We start from the raw sequence: 17,514 nt of genomic DNA on the forward strand, positions 1-17,514 counted from the left end.
ACTCTCAGAGCGCATGTGATTGTCAATACAACTGCTGATGTTATGGGATGATTTGGCAGGTTAACCCTGCACTTCGCTTACCGTAAGTCAGTGTTATTTTCTCAATGTAAAGCTTGGGATTGTTGCTTTTAAAACTTCTCCCGCAGTTCCTCTGTAACCTTTTGTAAAGTGTCCTCTGGGGTCGCCCACAGTGTTTTCTAAACTGGGCTAGACTTCAGCTGCACCATCTCTTTGGGGAATGATGTGGTTAACCCTGATTTCCTAGATTTCCATGAAGCTGTTGGAGGTATAGAGGGGGACAAATACTTTGCTGAAAACAGTCATGTTGGTGATTCACAGGCATTACTCTGGGGACGAATGAATTGCAATGCTGTGTTTTCCCAGATGCCTTTTGTCCAGTTCATATGGTCTCTTATTAGTCTGTTTGTTCAGAATCAGCCTGAGGTTTGTGATGTATCCAGTTACGCTAACAGGACAGACAATAAACACTGTTAACCTAACTCTCTACTTAAAAAGAATTGATAACTGAAGCACTGGAGACCTCCCTGCCCCACTGTTGGGATCGTGATGCATTGGGGAAAGTCAGTCTTCACGATTTGATCAGTTGATTGCGAGACAGTAAGTGTAGCTGGTATGGCGGACAACACTGTCAAAAACTTATGTCAAAAATTGAGCCTTGGGAGATTTGACGAAAGTAGGGGATAGGAACAACCTTTGTTACTTCAAATGGATTGTCGTAATAAATTCAGAGTGCTCATTCCCAGTAAAATAAAAAGCATTTAAAATGTTTGTAGAAGTGGTCTGAATTCAGTCCAGTACTCTGCTCCCATTTTAGAGTCCAGCTTCTTTCTTGAAAGATCCCTTTAAGAAACTCTTTAAAAACTGCCTGTATTGATGGTGCAGGCAACAGCTGTTTCTTCAATGGGAGTTTGTCTGTTCTCTCTTGATGTAAGGCTCAGGGAGAGAATGGATAAATCACCACATGGTCTTTTATAGTGTAAGTAGTATGGTTATTAAGAAAAAATCACAAATGCTTTTCCGTGCAGAAAATATGTTCTAAAAGTCTATGCAAAATGTACAGGATCAATGAAGTCTACAGACAAGGAAAAATGAGAGAAACATTGCTGTAATATTGAATGGTAACCAATCTGACTTTGGTTTCTGTGGCGCTTGTGCTAACAAGGGATGAAACATGAAGAGCAGTTTAGTTTTAATTGCCTCTAGGTATTTAGAGAGCATGACAATTATTTATGTTTATACTGTATAATGCTGCATTCTTCATTGAATGCTCTACTGTTTGTTCTGGATCTTGCAAGCGCTTGTGGCCTTTAGAGAATACAAGACTGTAGAAGTATAACCAAGATTGTTCTTAAAAATATCCTTGGTCGGAGCCAAAGAATAATCTGATGTGCCGATTGCACTGTGGAAGTGCTGGAAGGTGTTCATATCGAGTGGTTATAAATGAAGGCTATGACTGTTTTATCTCTGAGGCTATGTCTGAAGGAGCTTCTATTTTGCATGAGGACAGAGCTGTGACCTGCTCTGTACTATTGTTAGAAAAATAATTCTCCAACTACAGGTGATGCTTTGATAAGTGCATTGTGTGAACCAGTCGATTGTGCCTTTAATGTCACTTTTGTTAAGATAACTACAGTATTTATCACCAAAAATTTAGCCGATAGCAGTCTTGAAGTATTTTTAGCTTTGTCCTCTGTTCTGACATGTCCTGTTTGCTCTGCAAACCCATAAAATAAACCAGTCAATGCCTTTGAGTCAATAATACATCACTTTACAGTTGCATTATACATGCATTGTTTTTCTTCTTGCCTTAGAGGCATTAGGATGTTATGTTTCTCTCCATTATCCATTATCCTGTGAGAGTGTACTTTTTAATTCTTTCGTCTCTGTGTCGTCATTTCCACACCTTGCTTTCTGTGTTTTACAAGGGAAAAGATCATGAGCGATCATACGAGCCATCATAAGAATTAGATCACTGGGCTTATAAGGGTATTAAATTAATCCATGGAGAATACCTTCAGACATAGTTAATTCTAGTATCGGGGCTGAAGAACTCTTTTGGTTTCCACATTTTCAGTGCGTTATTAAAGAATCTAAATTGCCAGTATTAAATAGCATATTATCAGCCATCAATATCATTTCAAGCCAGCACCTCCTAATATAAGGGGCATCTAATGAACATTGAGTTTTTTTTCCATCAGTTCATCCATTATTAGAAAGCTGCTTATTTGTGGGAAGAGTCCTGAAGGCCGCCTGGAGCAAGGAACTGAAATTGGTTTGTATTTGTAAAATCCCCTAACCAAGGGACAGATATGGGCTGGGTACGTAAGACAGTAAAAAGTCTTATACTGTATATAAAATGATTAGCTATTTATGCTTTATATAGTTATACTCTTTATACTTATTATCAATAAAAAACGTATCGTCTTATTTTAATGGTACGGCTGCGAATGGATGCAGTCAAGGAGCTCCAGTGAGCACTGGAATTAGGAATGCGCCTTTATATTGTTTGTGATAATTTCAGCTCTGAACAGTAAAAGGACGTTTTAATATAGAAACAAATGCAGTTTTAAAACTTGCCAATTAAGCGTTTTTTTTGTGGTGAAGTCTGAAGCAGAGATTTACATTATTTGGGGGTCTTTTTAGTCTTTAAAACTGATAAAAGTTTTAAACATCCCCCATGGCACTGACAAAGTCAGCCCAGCGGGTTTCTTCACAACGGGGAATCCGAACAGCGGAATACCCACCAGAGGGCGCAACACCGAGAAACCCGAGGCCCTTCTTTACCCAAAGGGTTGTGGGTGTATGGAGCAAGCTAGCAGTCCCTGCTGTTCAAGCCGATGCCCTGGCTTCTTCCAAACTGCTGTACGAGATCCTCGGATCAGTTCGTTTCTCGCTGCCAGACTGGCCAGAAGGACGGAATGGCTTCCTCTTGTCTGCCCGATGGAGGATAGGTGGTATCTCCTCGGACACCGTGCAGGCAGTGGTCCATGACTTAAACACGGACACGTTTGACATGCGCCTGCCTGCGATTCCCCCCAGCACCTCTACTGAAGTGAGAAACACCGAGTGCATGAAAGGTAATAGTAATTCAAGTCATTCCGATTGTGTCTGAGTTTTATGTGTGGCTAGTTCATACAAAATGGCACGTTTTCACTGTGGAAGGCCTCTAGGAGACGGGTGTATTTTAATGCAAAATTGGCAACGACGCATTCTCTTGAATCTGCTTTTTTTTCATGCCATTTTTCCTGCCAGTTGCAGTTGAAATATTTTCGAAGTTGAGCTTACTTGGAGGTGACCTACTTTTCCACAGCGTTATTCAAGCAGCATGATTGTCTGTGAAAAGTAACTTAGAGTGGTGGAGAAAAAGAAATGTCTCTTAAAATATATATTTTAAAATCCTATTAGATCAAGATAAATGGTATAAGTGACAACACACCTTATAGTGCAGTCACTGCACTATAAAGACTTTAAAAATAAAAGACACTAGCAGGATTAGGCAAGATATTGTAATGATTTTATATGTATATATTAACTAGTTCCCTTCTTTAGGGTATCTTAATCATTTAATTTGAAAATGCATTGTGTTGCCCTGCGTGAACGACATGTCTACCGTATTGTACAGCAGCCCACATGATTTTGGGATGTTAAAATGTCATTTTCGAAAGAATCCGAATGTCTCAGGTCGTTCAATCTTTGGGCAATTAACATCATATGACTGAATGGATGTTACGCTGAGCAGGGGACACAGGAAATTAAGAAATGGCTCCAAACCATGAAACGCATGATAAACAACGTATCAAAGTTTCAAATGCCCAAGCAATTTAAGACGTAGGCTAGATATAAACAAAATAATGGGTTTCAAGAGAAAAAATTAAAACTTCCATACCTTTTACTGCAGTGAGTCACCACAGTAGTGACTTTGTTACAGCTGTCATGAAGAAGAGAAACACTATGTATGCCAACATAACTTTTTTTTAATCCTTAAATTTAAGACAAAATACTAAAAAAATATTCGATAAATAAATGGGCCACATTATTTCACAAATAACTTGCAGCATTAGATCTTAGCAAATAAACTTGTCTTTTACAAAGTCCTTGCATGTTTAAACCTGTATGTTTAGAGATCCAAGATTTTAAAACGCTTGATGGGATACAAAAAAAATATAACTTGTTGTAACTGTACACGGTTGGTGCTTGCTACTGAGCCTTCCATCAGAAAAGACTATAAAATGCAATGTGACATTTTTAAATAATAAATGAGAACTTCTTACCAGAACATATCTTATAGTTTTGGCAGGTTAGCCCCATTTAATTTGTTCGGTCATGGATTATGAGCTTTGAGAAATTATGGAGTAATGACTGTCACTTAAAGTAAAAGGCTAAGGGTTGTTTTAGTTTAATCCACATCAAAAAGAGCTACCAGTGCTTCCTGTTATGAAATTAGCATTTTTAACACGCCCAAAAAGATGCAGTGGATCCAGCTGTTTGTGACTGTTTCCAGTAAAACAACAGAAAGCAGGCTGGCAATTTGAATAAACAGCTTTGTCCGTGTAAATGATTCCAAATGAAACTACAGCTGGTGGAGAAACAGACTGAGAACGGGAGTCAGTTTATGCTGACCACAGCTTTACCACTCTGCAAACAGCACAGAGGAAGGAAGGGAAAGGAAAAACAAGAATGATTTTAAAAATGAAGGTTGTCTTGGCAGTAAGTCGTCCTGATTTTGAATGCATTCTGCCCTTCTTTGTAGACCACACTTTTGAGTATTCTGATTATTATACAGTACTTGTGTGTTGTGCTGTTACAGTACCAACCTGCTGAGTATAATACAAAGCAAATTTACAGCTGTCTTGAAGCATTAGTTGGTTTTGATTGTCCACTGGAGCTAATGGGCAGCTTCCATTCCCATGCTAAAGCTGTGATCCTGAGGCAAGGACCAGATTTCACAGCACTGTAGGTAGACTGAGCACTAATGCACTTGAAACACATTCCCCCATGCGCTGCAACTTTTATCACTTACCAGCTTGCTGAAGCTCTAGAATTATTCTTCTTTAACCATAGTATGTTTCGTCAGCAGTTTTACTGTTTTGGATACTGTACACAGCGAGTCGTTTTGAGCACGCAGATGTAGAATGAGTTTTCCATGTTTAATTATACTTTTAAAACACACTGATTAATAATGAATGATGTACTTGCAGTCTCTTCTGGAGAGAGTGGAATTCGATATTTCCCAGGCTTGCACTTTCTCCTCGCAAACATGCACACAGGAGGCATTTTGTAATTATGTCTATCTGTAAAATACAGTAGGTGCAGCAAAGGCACAGAGCTGATTTTTGGAAAGCCTTTGGGGGCATTTGGCATTCATTTAGTCCTGAATAGACATGCAAGAACAGTAAAAAGAGACTAATGTTTTTTTTTAAACCGAAGACCGTTTAACCTAAAACAAATGTTTTTGATTGCTGTTTCATGAGGTTAGCATCACAGGGATCGTCACTGTCTTTTTGCGACATAAGAGAGAACCTAAAAAGAACATAAAATAGGTTTTCGTTCGGTTTTGAAAGGCACACACGCTCTTCTGCACTGTGCGCTGAGAATGCTCTCAGTCTCTAAGGCTGCCCGCCTGTCTTATTAAAACTGAGTGACTGCTTTGTGCTCGGATTTCTACGTGAGCTCCAACAGATGACAGTTGCTTTTATTTATTTTTTCTGTGAGTTTCAAAACTTGGGTCCATTTTTCTTTTCCTGTGTACAAGACAAGCCTGCTACTAGCACTATTATCCCTGTTGACTTAGACTTTATAAGTCAGCACCATTTTTAAAGTGAACATGTCAGAAATGGTTAAAAAAATCTAAAACATAAAAACTTTTTCCTCTTGTGCATGGTTTGGCAGTGAGTGCTGGAATCTGTGCATCACGGTTTGTTGTGCAAACGTGGAACACATTTTGCACTGCAGCAAAAAGCAAACGGGTTCTGTAAATGGTGGCTGAAAGTTTCAGCATGAGTACACCTTTGTCTTGTGTTAAGAATTGGCCGAGCTTGCTTCAGGTCGGCAGAGTGGGGAATTGTGAAATGCTAGTGGCTCATAGGACAAACAGGCTTTAAGATGTGACCTTGCAGGTCTCTCGTTCTTGGTAATGAATATATTTTTACATCACCTGCTTTAAGGTTGCCTTGGCAGTCGGTCTGCTGCTGCCCATGGTTGGTTGCTGTGACAACCGCAGATACCTGTTCTTCAGCAATGCTACATGGTATGGCTGCTGCCGGATCATAATAAATCAGAAAGCTTTGACAGAGATGTACAGTTTAGAAGAAATGTTGATTGATAGAAAGAGAAGGCCTATATTTGTTTTTAAATGTGCAGCTATTTTAATGGTATAAATATTGTAAAAAGGTGTTTCTTTTTGATAAAGATTACAGATGACAATTCTGTTTTATCCTATTATTTTAATTATATTTGTATGGGTAACTATAGCTACAAAACCATATCTCTTCATAAAAGTAATCTTTAGGCGACAGATTCCAACTTTTTCAGGCATCTCTGGTTTTCATGTCAATAATTCAGAAAAAAGACTGGAGCATGAAGTGTGTTTCTGGTTGTTTTTACACTGCTGGCAAAGCAGGAGTAGTGAGAGAGTCAGCAGTTCAGAGACAAAATACAACTTTAACACCAGTGAAGTCCCGGTGTATGAATCAGTTCCTGTTTGATAGATTGGAGTTGCGCCCAGTGTGCAAGATCAGCTGTTCATAGTCTGATTAGTGTTCTCTAGATTGGCAACTTTGTCCTGACTTTTAATATGTTCAGGAATTACATATTTTTTATTACCAAAACTTAACACAAAACAGTGTAAAAAGTATAGTACACCCACAATATAGCAGAGTATTTTATTTTTGGATAGCTGTGTGGCTATTAATATTCTTTATCAATGGCTCAATATGTATTTTCATCCATTCCAAACATAAACCTGCAAGTGGAATTGTGGGGTATAGTATTAGAATTCTATACGTTTGGTGTCTTAAATGAATTTCTGTCCATTGTTATGGCTCTTAATGTTTCATGTGAAACTTTATTTATTAAGTTAACTTTAATTTGTTGTAAAAGCAAATTTAATGAATATGAAGAAGCTGCATTTGGAACCTTAGCTTTGCTCTATAATTTTGCTTTATATACTTTATATTACATAGAGAGCTGCTTCAGGTATATCTAATTATTTCTGGCATCTTAGATTCTGTGTTGTGCCAATTCTTCACCTGTTTGTTAGGATTTGCTGCAGCTGTTAGGTTCATTGGATAAAATTGCCTGTTTCATGAGGAAGAGGAGACGTGTCCTCTACTCTCATTAATCCACCAGTGACAGGGATAGATCTAATATAGCAACAAGCCTGGAACAGTTAGGATAACCTTCAGCTAAAGAGTGATGCTGGCATTTAGCATTTAGTGGTACAGGCACATGATTTTATAGGTAACTAGTAGGTACGTGTATAGTTGATCTTAGTTCCTAATGGTTTTCCAAACTGTGCTCGAGTCTATCCTGGCATCACCGCAAATGGAAGGCATCTAGGATACCAGCGGAGAGGTGTAACCTAATGACTCAAGCACAAGGAAGACGGCAAAACTGGATTGCAGAAGTTTTAAAAGCCTTACCAGGAACAATGAGTGCAGCCGCTGTCATTTGATTAATATTTAACCGGCGACCCAGCTGCCTTTCTTGTTGTTGGACTTTGCCTGTCACATCTGATGCATCAGCAGGGCTTTTTCCTTAACAGCGAGTGGGGAGTCCTGCCAGCTCTCTCTCATGCTCTTTGCTGACTGTATTCCTGCACTGGGGGAATATGCTGATAAGGCTTCCCACTGGGGAGGAAAGTGATAATTGCAAAGGGAAATGCACTTTTTTATCTCTGACCACTCAGAATATGTTGTATATTTACAATAGGGTGTATTTCTGTCCCCTTGAAATGACAGACCTGGCATTTTGCTGGCAGGTTAGGACCTTTTAAAATAATTAGTTTGACCATTTTTTTGCACAAAAAGACAAGATTAGTGCTCGTAGATATAAAGGTCTACGCTAAAAGCACACCATGTTAGTTGTGCTTTCTTATGTTGACTTAAAAATTGTGGAACTGATCTGGTAGCAAAACACAGTCCAGAGCTCCTCGGAGTATGAGATGTTTGTGTCTTGTCTTGCAACATGCTGTTATTTTAATGGCTTTCATCATATGTTTGTTGTCCCACTGGAAAAAGTGATATAGTTGTCGGCATGACATTTGTCAAAGTTTACTGTATATAAAAAAATTGGTTCATACACAGAAGCAAAAAAAAGTGATGCTTATAGACCGCTTTTTGTGAAGGATTTCACCTCAATAACAGGGAATATTCAGGGAATAAAAAGACTTAATCAGAAAACAAAGCTGCAACATCTAAAGAACAAGAATCTTTCATGTTTTATAGTAGGTAGGTATATTATTTTATTTCTATATAATATGAATACAAATATTAATAAAATATATATAAATACAATGTATATAGGTATCATAATGTTATATTTATATAGGTATTATTATTTTATATTAGGTAGTACAACAAATTCAAATGTAAATAAATGTAATCTGCCTATTTCTGTATTGATGTAGAATAATAAAATGTATTCAGCTTATGCTTTGTAACAGGCATTAAGTGTTCTGTTGAAAAAAACATGTTTTCATGGCACCACAGGAAAGTCCATGAGGTTTGTTTAATGATTGCTGGGGTATTTCCCCCGTTATCTCCATGTGCTGCTCCATGTTTTCAGCAGTGGATCTGTTAGCATTCACCAGCTGCAGGGACCTGGCCAGATGGTGCAGCTGATGACTGAACCAGCTACTTGGACTCCTGCTCGTCTTTCTTCCCTGATTCATAACTCAACTCGTATTTGGAATGCGCTGTTCTCGTTTGGAAGCAGACAGCAAATGGACAGGGTTGACTTGGTGTGCTACGCTGCTTTTAACAAACTACTGTAAGGACTGTGTGTGTCCTGTGACGGACTGGTGTCCTGTCCAAGGTGTACCCTGCCATGTGTTTGTTGTTTGCCAGGTTGGGCTCCTTAAAAACCCTAATACCTGTGTTCACAGACCATTTCAGTTTTAAATGGTGTCAGCCAAGGCAATGTAATGAACTGCCTTTAAAAGGTTAAAACAGGTTTCAGTAACAATGTCTTACTAATCCTGGGATGTTATGTGCCTTTGAATTGTCTTTTTTTGTGTGTAAAAGTTTATATCAGAATGACACAAATGAGTAGAGGCCATTTGGTCCAACAAGCTTGTTCGGTTCTCTTTGTCGTCCTATTACCAGTCCTAATGTGGATTAGAAATTTCCTTGAAATTCCCCCAGAAAGGGACGAACTTCCAGTCTCATCTTTGGAAGGGGAGGAAATCGGATTCCCTGGCAGAAACCTCCATAAATTTCCCCAGAAGAGACAAACACCCAGTCTTGCTGCAATGTGTTTGGGATGGAGAGGAGATCAGAGCCACTGGCGAGAACAGCAAGGTCCCTGCTGAAAGAGGTGCCTGGTTGCAATCAGGCCCATGAGCCTCGAGCTGTGCTCACCACTCTGCGGTGTGCACAGCACAGATCTTGGATACCTGACGATGTTTCTGCCTACCTACCGCTAGATAATCGCCTGAACACAATGTCTACAAACCATGATCCAAGGCCTTGCATGTGACTAGGTGACCTCATGCTTTTACGATAACTTAATGGTAAACATGTCTGAAAGGTAATAGTGTATTGAATGGTAACGCTGAACAATTAAAATTAATTGATTCACAAGCCATCATTCCATCTTTACTCATTGTCATCTTCGCCATGCCCACATTTGTATGTGAGCAGCTTCTTGAGGTATAACCACTGGTCTCCTACTGGTTAGTGCAGCTGTTCTCAACAGTTGGTTTTGAAACAAGTATTTTACCCCTCAATTAGTTTAGGATCATTTGAGGTGATGTAGGTGGCTGTGGCGTGAGATAGCGTAGATAATGGAGTAGGTGGCTGTGGTGAGTTTGTATCTCCTAGAGAAGCTCTTTGACAATATTGCAGAACTGCGGCACTTTGTTCCAAAGAGTGCATTGTTTATGTTATTGGACTACAAGAGATAAAGTAAAAAGTAATTACTATAAATCGAATGGCTTTAACTTTTCCATACAATTGGCTAAAAGTGGTTCATTAATCTCTTACATAAGCTCAGTGATGCCATTTCTCATTGAAAAACCGATACAGCAATGCTCATTACTTCCTATAACTGTTTTGCAATATCTAGGTTCCAGGCGGGTATTAAATCTTGTATATCTAATGGGAGTAAAGTTCTGCAATGCAATGCCAGTGGAAGTGGAGTGGCGACAGGTTTGTATACCCAGGGTGTCTGCAGAAACCTGGCCCTAGGATCGAATTGTGTGATAAGAGTGGCTGACCAGTGGCTAACCTCCTGAGTGGCTCCACGTACAAGAGCCCTCCCAAGGGCTGGTTGAACTGTAAGATCGTGGATTCGAACCCGTGTCGTTTCTCTAGTTGTCTGTGACCAGGATTCCTCAGGTAGTGGAAGACTATTTGCCGAGTGCAGCAGAGGGTTGAGTGGGATTAGCTGGCCAGGGCTATCTTGGATCTCTGCCACACAGCACCCCCTGGTGTCTCCTTGCAGGCATGCAGTGCAGTCAGCGAAGGCCCTGCCTCTGTCGATTGCCCGGGGGCTGTGGGGGTGTGACGTGTTAAAAGATGAAAGGCTCAGAGGGGGGCCAGAGGAGGCAGCCTTCAGTTCTTCGTTCTGCGCTGTGTTTGATCGGTGGCTGCGTGGTTTTTTAACCATGAGGCGAGAAGCGAAAACCCCACACCTGGCTATTCCAAACCAGATGCTTACGACAAAAATAATAGGCTATTCTAAAAAAAAAGAGAATGATAGGCCTTCGATATGCCTGCATGCACCTTACACACACACACACACACACACACACCTCTCTCTTTTCATTGCAGTATTTTGGCTTTAAATAGCCTATCTGCTTGACAGCGCTGTATGCCAGACGTCATGAGAGATGGGAAAATATGGTTGGCACAAGCCATGCATAATTTATACCAGCGTCACACAACACCTCCCATGTATGAACACGCGGTGCATTCTGTTCCCTGTACGCTGAGTTGACATGCACCAGTGGGGGGGGGGCTCCTGAAGGCCTTTTTATGGTCTGTTTCATACATCGTTCCCCACGGATTACCTGTACTATATAAAGGGGTTCCTCTTCGATGTGGCACTATGAGATTTTGGTGAGACGTGATGAGATCCTTCCTGTTCTCTGCCATCCTGCCAATGCCTGGCGAGTGCCTGTCTGAGTGGTTTCTAGGAAGAGCGTGTCGTCCGCAGGAATGACATGAACTCCGTTGCAGATGCCTGCTAATCGGCAGCAAGTCCTTTAATCCTAAAGCTGCAGATGCTAAGAAACCGAAAAAGGGAGGAAAAAAAAGGCATAAATGGTGTGAAATGAAAAGGTGATGAAATAACTCAAGGGTTTGGGGAAGATTTCTAGTTTCTTACTAAAGAAAATAACTAGTAATTTAATACTAATCTGCGTTTCCAGCTATGCATCTTTCTGGGTGTCATTTGGGACTTAGTGTCTTTGCAGTGGAAGAAATACCTTTGCAAGCGTCAAGGGAAGGTTTCAGCTGGATTCGAGATACTCATGTTGCTCACTTCAAGTGAAAAATACTTCAGTGGAGTTTTTGAGAAGAAAGACTTTGACAAAAATACAGTTTTAACCTTGGAATCTGAAACCTGCATGTCTCACTACACCATTTTTGTTTTTAAGTAAAATATTTAAACCCAACTGTGAAAGAAAAGTCAGAAAAGGAGAATTTTTAATTTGAAGTGCACCTTGCAGATGTACTGTAGTATGTGCAGTCAATATTTCTGCTCAAGAATTATTTTGTTAGTGGAGGTTTTATTGAATATTTGTGTTTGTGAGTGGTGTAAGGAATTTTACATTTTTAAGCAAAATGTAGGATGGTCGGAGATAAAAGATTATGGGACTGAAGAGAAATGATTTCCTTCTTGTGTATCATGACTCATCATGATGTCATTCTCGGTCTGCGATGAGCTGTTTAGCATTGTGCCAAGGCTTTGCTGCTGCTCAGACAGGCACCACAAGAAAACCGGTAATAAGTTTGCAAAAAGCTAAAGAAGTACCTGGGAAGGTGTGTGGCTCAGTATTGAGCAATACGTCTGTTGCAACAAAACATGTAACAGTATTTAGTTCAGCTGGGTCTTGGGGAGCTGAGACCAAGCAAAACAAAAGCTCTTTTGAGAAGTCTCAGTTACAGGACTCTCCTCCACCGCAAGGGAACAGTTTGAAGTTTGAAATAAGAGAAGGTTTTTTTTTTCATCCCAAGGCCTCATCATTCATTTCCTAGTAGCACCAGTAACTATAGCTCTTGAAAGATTCTAGTGATTATGTATTATGACATGGCGTGGTTACATGATCTCTGCACTCTCCGTGTTGTTTGCTCTGCAACAGTTTTTTTTCAATCCGCTCTTCACAGAGCAGTTTTTTTCCTACTTAAACAGCCCCTTGTCTTCACAAGAGATGGCGAATGGATGTCTGGCATTTTCATCGTTATAGGTTACATGATTTGGCGATGTTTCTGATACTTATTGCCATACTGTAACTGTTGTGAGGTAGTGAGGTAACTGTTTTAAAAGTTTATAAAACAATCTATAGGACAGGCCTGGTCACACAAGAGGTCATTTATGTTATACGTAAACTAATCATTTTTAAATACTTGGAATGTGGGAGTTTTTATCAGATTCGTAAGTCAATTTGATTTAACTAAGTCAGAACTGGCCAGCTGTGGTCCTTGAGAGCCACAGGGTGTTAGAATTTTAATTTCACCTGAACTCTAATCAACTTAATTGAACAAATTGCATGCTCGAGTGGTTAAAATGAATTAATTAGAAATTGATTTGAAGATGACCCCTCAGTCCTTTGCGATTGTAGCTCTCCAAGATCAGGGTTGGCTCCAGTGATAGATTACAGTATGTATGAACTTAAAGACAGTCTTTTTCATCTATATCAGAAATATTATAGCGCAGATGGTTTTTCAAATCAGTCAGGCTCTTTGCTTGCTCTTGGAAGTTTAATTTATAAGATGCTGTAAGACAGGTCACCTTGAAAATGTTTAGAGTGAAGGTTAGATGCTTTAATTTGTAGCAAACTTCCTTAGAAATGAAAAGGACTTTACATAAAATTATGAGATCTTCTACTTTAAAAGACTCTAATAGAGACTGGAATGTGCCTGCTGTACATGAAACACATAATTTAGTTTAATAAATTGCTTTGTCTGCAGGTGTCCACTTTACTTTCTGTAATTCATCTTTAATGTGCAGAAATGTGAGAAGATTCTTTTTTCAGTCACGGCCAAGCACCTTGAGCAGTGCCTCGTAAACTACTTTCCCCAACAGATCTCAGTGCTGATGTGAGAAGAGACATTTTAGGATTTATGCATTGAAAGCACTTGTCATGATTAAGTACACGTGCAGATGAAAATGCAACAGCAAAACATGTTAGCCAAAAATAATTCAGTTTACGCATTTAATGAAGGCCTTATAGTTTAAACTGTAGAAAAATGTCTAACTGAAGAAGGGTCAGGGATGTATCCTGAGTCCTAATTATAGAATGTTTGTAAGCTGTCTGCAGAGAGCACATCCTGCATCAGTGCAGTGCAGTGAAAGTGACTGCCTGTTGCATCGAAGAAGGCAGTATTCCTCAGTGTGCTGACCCACTTATCTCCAGTGCTGTCATTCTAAAAGTAGGGAGTTTTACTGCATGAGGCAGAGACCTGATCATTTTTGTCTTAGGAGTATGATCATAGGCTTTAGTCACATTATGTATTGTCATATTCAGTATGTAATGAACTGTGTCCCCACAGACATGCATTAAGTCTTATTTTTGTCTCTTGCAGTGGATAGTCTTGTAAATGCAGAGAGAATATGCATTATATTCCAACTAATGGATTGCCATTAACGAAAAGCGAACTGAACAAGAAAACAAATAAACACTTTTGTGGCAGTAGTTTCTAATATTGAAGTACTATTTTTTGCCTGTTATAATTCCCATTTATTTGTAACTGCACACCTATGGAATGTGGGTAGTTCTGTTGAGAACCATGTGCCAACCATTCTGAGTATAGTCATTTTGTGCAGCACCTTTCAAGTCAAGATGTCTCAAAGCACTTTCCAGAGCAGGGAACAAATCCATGGTCTGTGCTGTAAGTACTGTATGACGAACATGCTGAAAAATCATGGTGATGCAGAAAAAACAGCTCGTCCTGATTCACGGGAAACTAGGCTGTAGAAATGTGTTTTAAAATAGTTTTTAAAGACAGAAGAGGGCAGGAAGTAGAAAGCCACCATCTTGTGTTGCCAGGCAGACACACAACAAGCCAGAAGAGCAAAGAAGTCGAGACAGTTTAATAGGAAGGATCGTAATTCTCACGTGAATTCTGAAGTCGATCTTACGTGACACTACTAAACACTGTAGGGAGGATAGAGCAAGAATAATGTTCATGTGGGTCTTGGATCTGGCCTTTTGAGGAGTGTTTTATTGTGCCTAGAAGATATATCTAGTGGAATCTAGGTAGATTGAAGACTAGTTTCTCAGCACCTTGTTGGGACAAATTAGGTCATAAATGGTCAAAATTAAGCAGGTGATGGAAGACAACATTGTAATGACGTGAATATGAAATTTCAAACTTGGGTGGAGAAGAGCACCAAGATTTTTCTCCTTGGTGAAAACCTCATCGCCAAGCCCTCAATGACTGTATGGTTGTGCAGTTTGTGTGGAGGTCCTAGAAGCATCTCCTCAGTGTTGCCACTATTGAAGTGCAGAAAAAAATTTGTGTGGGTTTTAAAATACGACAGACCCCCCTGCAAGAGTAGTGACATCTAGACCTGCATCTGCCTTAATCTTCACCTGATCTACATGTCATCAGTGTAACAATGGAAGATAACTGCAGACGGATGTTCTGGCCAAGTGGTAACGTAGGACCCAGAACTGAGCCGTGTGGAACACCAGATGTTGCTAAACTGGTGTCAGAGGCTCAGTCACAAATATGCCAATATAAAGAGTATGTATAAGAAATGTGAGACTTTATTGGTGTGAGTGATTATTTCAAGTGCAGAAGGAACAGTATGTACAAATCTTACCCATTTTTCATGTATAATAATGCTGCAGTATTTGTTCACTGCTTCGAGGGCTTTTGAGCACTTTGTTTAATTCATTGACTTGAACATAGTTCAAATAAAACAACTGTGAAGCTACAGAACGTGCAAGAAAATGTACAAGCCTTAAGAAAACCTTTTGTAAAGTATGTGTCTTTAAGTCATTCCACATGATTTTCTAAATGATGAAGTAGAAATGTAGGTGGGAGGGGGGCCATCTGGCCCATCTAATTCATTTGTGTTACAGTAGCTAATCGATATGAGGATCTCGGCCAGTTTTTGAAAGACGAAATTCCTTTTCCTGTAACTCTTTGTGTCAGGAAGTGACCTGATCTCAGTTTTAGATGCACTTCCTGTTTGTATCTTTTTGAGTTCTCTGGTGACCGCATCAGGCTGAATTGTTATAAAAAAACAGTAAACGTTTCAGCCATCCAAAGCATGACATTTTTTCCACGTATTCCTAATTCTCGGTGCGAAAGGACAAGGCAGCAGTGCAGAAACTTCTTTTAATTAAATTTCTTTTGTGTTCTTGCCTTCTTACTAACCTCATTTATTTACCTCAGAAAACCCCAGTCAACTCCTCTCTTATCCATTATTTACTAAGAAAGAAGAGATTAATAACGACGATTCATTGTATTTAAATAATTACGTTTCGTCAGTCTGTTTACTCATCCCATGTCCTTAAGTCCTGGAACAAAATAAGGCACATTTCTCTAAATCTCTATTCCACATCTGCAGTTTATCATTTTTTTAAATTTAGAGAGCAAAAGTGTGATGTGTATCCCCAGTATTGTTTGTTCTTATCACATGTAATGTGATATCAAGAAATCCACTCAACGCGTCCCCTTTTCCTTCATTCATTGCCCGCACTGGGTACGTGCGTCTTATATTTCTGATGCCTAGATGCAAATCTTCGCTGATCTTGGGTTGCATTGCCGTATTCTGTGTAGACCACTTTCTATCGCTTGATTTACATCACACTTGCTCGCCGTTCCAGAGCAGCTTGTGTTGTACACCCCAGCGCACGCTGCTTTGTGTGTTCATTAGGAAGAGCAGTGTCGCCAGCACTCAGCTTTGTGGGACTGAAGGTCTCTACAGGAGGGTCTCTGTTCCTGTGCTCAAGGCGATGTACGCGGCCGTGAAGCCCAAGCAGAATGTAGGTTCAGATGCCCGTGTACCCAACAGCCAAGCCGGCTCTTCGCGATCCCCGTGCGTCCACGCTCTCGACGGCAGCTCTCACCTCTCTCTGTTCTGTTCCCCTGCAGGTACTTCGTGCTGGACCCGGAGGCCCGGGTTCTGCAGTACTTTGTCGGCGAGCCCAGCAAGACCCAGAAGCCGCGGGGAGCGCTGCCTCTGGCGGGGGCCTCGGTGTCCCAGAGTGATGAGGCTCCCCACATGTTCGTTGTTTACTCCGCCAACGGCGAGCTCTATAAGCTCAGAGGTACAGCAGCAAGAGCATGCGAACCCGCCTCTTCATCCTCCGTTGTCCTTCTGTCTGTGTGTGTGTGTTCAAACGGGGAATTTCAGAAAGCTTTGATGTCAGTGTTTTAAATCCAGGATCAGGTGCTCAGGGATGGCAGTGTCTTTAAGGGCGGGAGTGCACTGTGATGCAGTGTTATTTCAGCGATGACAATCCACGTAATCCTTTGCGAATACAGCAGCTTCCACCGGTAACCGAATTTACCAACGCCTTCAGGCGGGTGTGTTGTAGGTCAGAAGGGCTCTCCTAATTACTCGCCCCTGCCAATAGCTGTCAGATGCATTTGCTTACAGTAAGAAGAAGGTCCACATTGATTTACCTCTGGAGTCGGAATGGGAATTGGATATTGACCTCTGCATTATCTGGGATCATTCCCTCTGGGTTAGAGCTGAGTGATTGAAGCTGAAGCTGATCACAGCTGACTATGAAATGGAAGAAGCTAAGTGTGAAATATGGGAAATAATTCCAATTGAGAAGTGCACTAATACTGACGAAATCTGAAGGGCTGAATGGTATCACTCTCATATATAAAGAGCTATATAAAGTTATAAAGTATATACAGTTAACACTGCCTCCAGTGAGTTGTGTTGACATTGGAGAGGAATTATAGTACCGTGGAAGTGGACAGGTGCACGGAACGAACAGATGTTCCCTTTGGCCCAGCTGCTGCTGGTCCGAGACTGGGCTGTGTCGCTTCACCCAGGAGGGACTCTCAGAGGGTCTCTGCCCATGTGGCGTTGAGCCCTCCGGCCTGGGTAGGCTAAATCTGACCCGGGTCATCTGGACTG

General features: G+C 40.5%; 1 protein-coding gene across 1 annotated transcript in view; it reads left to right on the forward strand.

The window, feature by feature from the left end:
* The window catches only part of osbpl10b (oxysterol binding protein-like 10b), an 82,805-nt gene that overhangs the window by 2,057 nt on the left and 63,234 nt on the right, over positions 1–17,514 (forward strand). The window contains exon 2 of the mRNA XM_088928429.1: positions 16,512–16,687. Within this exon, the coding sequence (XP_088784555.1) occupies positions 16,512–16,687 (176 nt within the window). The remainder of the gene's footprint in view (positions 1–16,511; positions 16,688–17,514) is intronic.

Source organism: Atractosteus spatula, chromosome 12 (genome assembly GCF_055471065.1).
Source record: "Atractosteus spatula isolate fAtrSpa1 chromosome 12, fAtrSpa1.hap1, whole genome shotgun sequence".
Classification (NCBI taxonomy): domain Eukaryota; kingdom Metazoa; phylum Chordata; class Actinopteri; order Semionotiformes; family Lepisosteidae; genus Atractosteus; species Atractosteus spatula.